The 8,872-nt window shown below is 35.2% G+C and overlaps 1 protein-coding gene across 2 annotated transcripts in view; it reads right to left on the bottom strand.

Moving 5' to 3' along the window:
- The window catches only part of HEPH (hephaestin), a 111,367-nt gene that overhangs the window by 21,185 nt on the left and 81,310 nt on the right, over positions 1 to 8,872 (bottom strand). For both annotated transcript variants that reach the window (XM_008565059.1, XM_008565063.1), the window contains exon 15: positions 8,086 to 8,192. In XM_008565059.1, the coding sequence (XP_008563281.1) occupies positions 8,086 to 8,192 (107 nt within the window). The remainder of the gene's footprint in view (positions 1 to 8,085; positions 8,193 to 8,872) is intronic.

The raw sequence follows: 8,872 nt of genomic DNA, 5'->3' as shown, positions 1-8,872 counted from the left end.
GGGTTTGGTACCTGAAAAATAACTACCACTGCCATAAAAACCCAAGAAAAATCAAAACCCATTAGTAAAATAAAAATGCCAACAATGAAGAGGAAAAAAAAATGTTTATCTACAACCCTAGAAACCAACAAATACAGAAGACAAACAGTAAATCCGAAAGAAAGGAAAAAAAGACACTTAAGACATCCAAACAAAAATCAATAAAATGCTAGGAATCAATCAACACTTTTCAATAACAACTCTTAATGTAAAAGGATTACATTTTCCAAACAAAAGACACAGAGTGGCTGACTGGATTAAAAAGGAGGTCACAACTATATGCTACGTTCAAGAGACCCACCTCATCTATAAAGACTCACATAGACTAAGAGTGAAAAGATGGAAAAAGATTTACCATGCAAAGAGAAAAAAAAATGAGCTGGTGTAGGTATACTTATATCTGAAAAAATAGACTTTAAACTAAACCATAAAAAGACATAATGAGGGTCACTATATAATGAGAAAAGGATTCATCCATGAAGAAGACATAACAATCATAAGTATATATGCACCCAGTGTCGGAGCAGCCAGATTTATAAATCAAATTCTAGTAGACCTAAAGAAGGAAATAGACACTAATCCCATAATAGCAGGAGACCTGAACACCCCACTATCAATATTGGACAGATCATCTAGGCAAAGTATCAGCAGAGAAACACAAGAAAAACAATACTCTAGACCAATTGGACTTGGCAAATATCTACAGAACATTCCATCCAACAACCTCAGAATAATCATTCTTCTCATCAGCACATGGATTATTCTCCAAGACAGATCGCATGTTATGTCACAAATCAAGTCTCAACAAATTCCATATAATTGGAATTATCCCATGTATTTTTCCAGACCACAATGGATTAAAATTAGAAATCAATAACAAATGAAATTCTGGAAACCCTACAAACACATGGAAATTAAACAGCCTTCCACTTAATGACATATGGTTCCAAGAAGAAATCAAACAGGAAATCAAAAAATTTATTGAAACTAATGAAAACAAAGATACATCATACCAAAACCTGTGGGATACTGCAAAAGCAGTACTAAGGGGGAAATTTATCACATTAAATGCTTACTTCAGAAGACTGGAAAGTTGGCAAGTGAACAACATAATACTTCACCTTAAAGAACTAGAAAAACAAGAACTATCTAAACCCAAAGTTAGTAAACAGAAAGAAAGCATTGAGATCAGAGAAGAACTTAATGAAATTGAAACCCAAAAACTGATACAAAAGTTCAGTGAATCAAAAACTTGGTTTTTTGAAAAGATAAATAAAATTGACAAACCATTAGCATGGCTAACTAAAAACAGAAGAGAGAAGACCCAAATAACAAAAATCAGAAATGAAAAAGGTGATATTACAAGTGATACCTCTGAAATACAAGGAACCATTTGAAACTACTATAAACAACTATATGCCAACAAATTTGAAAATCTGGAGGAAATGGATAAATTTCTGGACACACACAAACTTCCAAAACTGAGCCAAGACAATGTAGAAAATCTGAAAAGACCAATAACAATAAAAGAGATTGAAGTTGTTATCAGAAGGCTCCCAACAAAGAAAAGCCCAGGACTAGATGGATTCACAGCAGAATTCTACCAAACATTCAAAGAGGAATTGACACCAATTCTCTACAAACTATTCCAAAAGATTGAAACAGAGGCCATTCTCCCATACTCATTCTATGAAGCAAACATCACCCTGATACCAAAACTGGGTAAAGATACAACTAAAAAAGAAAACTACAGGACAATATCCTTGATTAATATAGATGCAAAAATCCTCAATAAAATACTAGATAACAAAATACAGCAACACATATGCAAAATTATACACCATGATAATCCCAGGGATTGTTTCAACATATGCATATCAATAAATGTGATATACCATATCAATACAACCAAACACAAGGACCATATGATCATCTCTATAGATGCTGAAAAAGCATTTGACAAAATTCAACACACATTCATGATAACGACTCTCTACAAGTTAGGTATAGATGGAAAGTATCTCAACCTAATTAAAGCCATATATTTTAAACCCACTGCCAATGTCATCCTGAATGTGGAAAAGCTTTCAGAAGGACAGAAACTAGACAAGGATGCTCACTCTCACCACTCCTGTTCAACATAGTGTTTGAAGTACTAGCCAGAACAATCAGAGAAGAGAAGGAAATAAAGGGTATCCCTCTTGGAAAATATTAAGTCAAACTGTCCCTGTTTGCAGATGACATCATCCTATATATTGAAAAGCCTAAAGCCTCCACAGAAAGCATCTCTTGGAGTTGATAAATGATTTCAGCAAAGTTGCAGGATACAAAATCAACACGCAAAACTCTGTAGCATTTCTCTTCTCCAATAGTGAACATGCAGAAAGAGAAATCAAGAAAGCTTGCCCAATTACAATAGCCACCCCCAAAAAATAACACTTAGGAATAGAGTTAACAAAGGATGTGAAAAATCTCTACAATGAGAACTATAAACCACTGCTGAGAGAAATTAAAGAGAACACAAGAAGATGGAAAGATATCCCATGCTCTTGGATTAGAAGAATCAACATTTTGAAAATATCCATACTTCCCAAAGTGATATACAAATTCAATGAAATCCCCATCAAAATTCCAATGATGTTTTTTCAGAAATAGAAAAAAAAAAAAAAACTATGCAGACATTTATATGGAATAAGAAAAGACCACATGTGGCCAAAGCAATTCTGAGCAAAAAAAATAAACCTGGAGGCATAACACTACCTGACTTTAAACTATACTACAACTGGTCAATGGACTAGAACAGAGAATCCAGAAATCAACCCACACACCTACAGCCATCTGATCTTTGACAAAGGCACCAGGCCTATAAACTGGGAAAGAGACTGCCTCTTCAGCAAATGGTGCTGGGATAACAGGATATCCATATGCAGGAGAATGAAACTAGACCCATACCTGTCACCATATACTAAAATCAACTCAAAATGGATTAAGGAATTAAATATGCACCATGAAACAATAAAAATTCTTAAAGAAAACATAGGAGAAATACTTCAGGAAGTAAGACTGGGCACAGACTTCATGAATATGATCCCATAAGCATGGGTAACCAAAGGAAAAAGTAAACAAATGGGATTATATGAAACTAAAAAGCTTCTGCACAGTAAAAGAAACAATTAACAGAGTTAAAAGACAGCCAACAGAGTGGGAGAAAATATTTGCAAATTATTCATCTGACAAAGGATTAATATCAAGAATATACAAGGAACTCAAACAACTTTACAACAAAAAAAAACAAGTAACCCAATTTTAAAAATGGGGAAAAGAGCTAAATAGGCATCTCTGAAAGGAAGATATACAAATGGCCAACAGACAAATGAAAAAATTCTCAACATCACTCAGCAGTTAGAAAATGCAAATCAAAACCACACTGAGATACCATCTCACCCCATTTAGGATGGCTAATATCCAAAAGAATGTGAATGATAAATGCTGGTGATGTTGCAGAGATAAACAAACTCTCATACGTTGTTTGTGGGACTGCAAAATGATGCACCCTCTATGGAAAATGGTTTGGAGGTTCCTCAAAGAATTGAAGATAGATCTACCATATGATCCAGCTATTCCACTGCTGGGTATATACCCAGAGGAATGGAAACCATCACGTTGAAGAGATACCTCCACTCCCATGTGTATTGCAGCATTATTTTCAATAGCCAAGAGTTAGAACCAGCTTAAGTTGGAATCAACCATCATTGGTTGAGCGGATTGAGAAAATGAGGTAGATCTACACAATGGAATACTACTCTGCTATAAAAGAGAATGAAATACTGCCATTTGCAACAACATGGATGGACCTAGAGAGAATTATAAAATGTGAAATGAATCAGGCACAGAAAGAGAAATATCACATGTTCTCACTTATTTGTGGGAGCTAAAAATAAATAAATAAATACACAAATAAACTGGGGGGGGGAGGAAAGAAGACACAACCAAGAAAATAGATATGAGGTTGTTGGGAGGGAGCAGAGAGAGGCAGGAAGGAGGGAGCTTTCATAATGGGCCACAATAATCAACCACGTTTTATATTGACAAAATAAAATAAAATTAATTAATTAATTAAATAAATAAATAAAAATTTAAATCATTTCAAGTATCTTTTCAGACCACAATGGATTAAAAGTAGAAATCAAAAACAGGCAAAACTCTTGAAACAATACAAACACATGGAAATTAATCAACATACTCCTGAACAACATATTGGTTCAAGAAGAAATAAAACAGAAAATCAAAAAAATTCTCAAAACCACTGAAAATAATGAAACATCATAACAAAATGTGAGGGATACTACAAAAGCAGTTGTAAGAAGGAAGTCTATTGCCTTAAATGCTTACATCAAAAGAAGAGAAATATTTCAAGTTAACAACCTAACACTACACCTCAAAGAATTGGAAAACAAAAACAATCCAATCCCAATTGTAATCGATGGGAAGAAATAATTATGATCAGAGCAAAACTAAATGAAATAGAAACCCCAATAAACAATATAAAATATCAATCAAGCCAAATGTTGGTTTTTCGAGAAGATAAATGAAATAGAGAAACCAGGAGACAGACTAACTAAAATAGAAGAGAGAAGATCCAAATAATAAAAATTAGTGATAAAAATGAAGACATAACAACCAATACCATACAAATACAAAGAATCATTAGATACTAGTATGAACAACAGTATAACAACATATTTTAAAACCTGGATGAAATGGATAAATTTCTGGACACACACAAACTACCCAGACTAAATGAAGAAGAAAGAGACACCTAAACAGACCAATAACAAGCAAAGAGATTGAAGCAGTAATCAGAAGTCTTCTAAAAAGGAAAAGCCCAGACCAGATAGTGTTACTGCTGAATTCTACAAAACCTTTAAGAAGGAATTAATACCAATTCTCTTCAAACAATTCCAAAATATTCAAACAGAAGCCATTCTCACAGACTCATTCTATGAGGCCATTATCACCTTGATACCGAAACCAGACAATGATTAAACTAAAAAGAAAACTATAGGCCAATATATTTGATGAACATAGACACCAAAATCCCTGACAAAATATTAGCAAACATAATACAGTGGCACATCAAAAAATATATACAACATGATCAAGTGGGATTCATCCCAGGGATGCAAGGATGGTTCAACATATGTAAATCAGTAAATGTGATATACCACGTCAACAAAATCAGGACAAAAACCGTATGATTATCTCAATAAATGCAGAAAAAGCATTTGACAAAATTCAACATCCTTCATGATAAAGACTCAGCAAATAAAGTATAGAAGGAAAGTATCTCAATATAATCAAAGCTGTATATAAAAAGCCCTTTGCCAATATCATCCTGAATGGGGAAAAGTTGAAAGTTTTTCTTTAGAATAGGAAGTACTAGCCTGAGAAATCAGGCAAGACAAAGAAATAAAGGGCATTCACATTGGAAAAGATAACGTCAAATAGTCCCTGTTTACAGATGACGTGATCCTATATAAATAATAGCCACAAATCTCTACAAAAAGCTTAGAATTGATAAACAATTTTAGTAAAGTTGCAGGATACAAAATCAACATGCAAACATTGGTAGCATTTTTATACTCCAATAATGAACTAGCAGAAAAAGAAATCAAGAAAGAAAGCCCATTTACAATAGTCATACAAAAAAATAAAATACCTGGGAATCATGTTAACCAAGGAGGTGAAAGATCCCTACAGTGAGAACTACAAATCACTATTGAAATAAATTAAAGAGTACACAAAAAATGGAAAGACATTCCTTGCTCCTGTATTAGAAGAATTTACATTGTGAAAATGTCCATACTACCCAAAGTGATCTACAGATTCAATGCAATTACCATCATAATATCAATGACATTCTTCACAGAAATAGAAAAAAACAATGCTAATGTTCATTTGGAACAAGAAAATGCCCTGAATATCCAAAGTAATCTTGAAATAAATAAGTTGGTTAATTAATAGATTGATTGGTTGATTGATTGATTAATTAATTAAATAGATAGATAGATAGATAGATAGATAGATAAAGCTGGAGCCATTAGACTGCCTGACTTCAAAATATACTACAAAGCTATAGTAATGAAAACAGCATGGTACTGGCATAAAAACAGACACTGTGACCAATGGAAAAGAATAGAGAACCCAGAAATGAGTCCATAAACCTACAGCCAACTGATATTCGACCAAGGGAAAAAGAACATACATTGCGGACACACTACCTCTTTAATTATTTGGGAAAACTGGACATCCATATGCAGAAGAATAAAACTAGACCTGTAGCTATCATCATATACCAAAATCAACTCAAAATGGATCAAAGACTTATATATAAGACTGGAAAATACAAAACTCCTAAAAGAAAATGCAGGGGAAACACTTCAGGAAGTAGTACTGGGCAAAGACTTTATGAACATGACCTCCAAAGCACAGGCAACAAAAGTAAAAATAAACAAATGGGTTATATCAAACTACAAAGCTTCTACACAGTAAAAGAAACAATGAAGAGAGCAAAAAGACAACCTACATAGCGTGATAAAACATGTGCAAACTGTGCTTCAGCAAAGGATTGATATCTAGAATATGCAAGGAACACAAACAACTTATGAGTGAAAAAACCAATTAACCCAATTAACAAATGGGCAAAGGAACTGTTTAGGAATTTCTCAAAGGGCAATATACAAATAGCCAACAGACACATGAAAAAATGTTCAACATCTCTCATCAGAGAAATGTAAATCAAAACCACATTAAGATACCATCTCATCCCAGTTAGACTGGCTATCATCAAAAAAACGGAGAACAACAAATGCTGGTTAAGATGTGAAAAGAGGAGAACCCTCCCACATTATTGGTGGGACTGTAAATTGGTGCAGCCATTATAGAAAATGGTATGGAGATTCCTTAAACAACTTCGGATAGAACTACCACACAATCCAGCAATTCCACTGGTGGTTATATACCCAAAGGAATGGAAAGCATCATGTCAAAGAAATACCTGCACCCCCATGTTTATCACAGTTCTATTTACAATAGCCAAGAGTTGGAACAAACCTAAATGCCCTTCATCAGATGACTGGATAAGGAAAATGTGGTTTATATACACAATGGAATACCACTCTTCCATATAAAAGAATGAAATATCCCCATTTGCAGCAACATGGATGAACTTAGCGAAAATCATATTAAGTGAAATAAGCCAGGCACAGAAAGATAAATACTGTACGTTCTCACTCATAAATGGGAGATAAAATAATAAACATATAAATAAAAGAAAAAAGAAATATACAACGTTCACAATAATATACTGAACTTTCAAAAGGAGAATTGAAGTTACTAGAAGTGGGAAGGAAGGGGGGAGATAGGTATTGGTAAAGGGCCACAAATAGCAATGACAGTGCATATTACTGAATATAACAATTATTCTGATTTGAGCATCATATATTGCTCACGAGTACTGATATTTAACTCTGTATCCCACAGATATGTACATTCAACTATGTTACAATTAAAATTAAAAAGTACCAAGTAAAAGGTCTAAAATGAAGTAGGCACTCAATAAGTGATTGCTGATGGCTGGCTGTAGATAGAATGCTAGATAGATAAACTAGTTTTCTGGATGAGAAAACAGGTAGAATGACTTGTCTAAAGTCATTCCAAAGGAAAACTAGAACCAAATTTGGGACTACAACCCCCAATCTCTTGACACCAACCATACATTTTTTGAATGAGAGCATATTGCCTTACAGAAACCAAAAAGAAATAACAAGGAAGAAAATCCTCAGGACAAGTATCTGGTACTACCCATTCCCTTCACCCATCTTGCTGTCTGTTAAAATAAATCCAGCATTTGAGAAAATTTCCCTAAACACTAGGCTCTAGTATCTCAGAGCTGAGCTTCTTACTATGCCTGTTTAATAGCTTCTTTTTGCCAGGCAGTTCGCCCCTTTCTGAGACCCCCCTCTAGGCAGCCAATCTTGTCTTTACCTTGACAGTATCCACTGCAGAATAATAGATCCAGGAAACACAAGCAGAGTCATTTGGACCAGGGCCAGATCTTTCTGGGATGTTCCATTGGTAAGTAAGCACCTCACCTAGGAAGGGTAACAAAAGAACTCCAGTTGGATTGGGTCATAAATTTCTCTAAACTGTCAGGTCTCCGCAAAAGCCTGTGGAGGATAAGTCCCAGCACCTTTAAGATCTTTCTCCATCATTCCTACACCGGTTTCCATTTTATTTTTGTGACTTTGCTCTTCTTCTGTCTGGGACATACTCAACCTTTCTCTTCTACTCCCCCTATGCTTAAAGGCTCAGGCCCAGTCCTCTGTTGAAGCAGCCCTCCTACTGTTCTCTCTGCTTGTAATGTCCTCCCTTTTTTGACTCTGCTTTGCTCTGTTTTTCCTGCTGCCTCCTCCTAAATGCAGCTGTTTCCACAAGGCTCTGTCTCCACTTCTCTTCTCTTCTCTTTCCATGCTCTCTCTATGGAAACTTTCAGTCTCTTTGTAACGCAAATTATGATCTGTGTATTGATAACTCTTACATACTTAGTTCCAGCCAGACCTCCATTGTTGCTAATCTCCAATCACAAATTTTCAATTAGATACTCAGCATCTTTTAAAGATTGTCCCGATAGCACTTCAAGAACTGTAATTGTGGGGCTGGCCCGGTGGCTCACTGCTACAGTGCGCCGCTTGGGAGTGCGGCAGCGCTCCTGCCGAGGGTTCAGATCCCACATACAGACCGGTTCCCGCTCACTGGCTGAGCGAGGTGCGGG

Source organism: Galeopterus variegatus, unplaced genomic scaffold, assembly GCF_000696425.1.
Source record: "Galeopterus variegatus unplaced genomic scaffold, G_variegatus-3.0.2 Scaffold194, whole genome shotgun sequence".
NCBI classification, from domain to species: Eukaryota; Metazoa; Chordata; class Mammalia; order Dermoptera; family Cynocephalidae; genus Galeopterus; species Galeopterus variegatus.
Note: the sequence above shows the minus strand (reverse complement) of the source record. Positions and strands in the feature narration are given on the sequence as shown.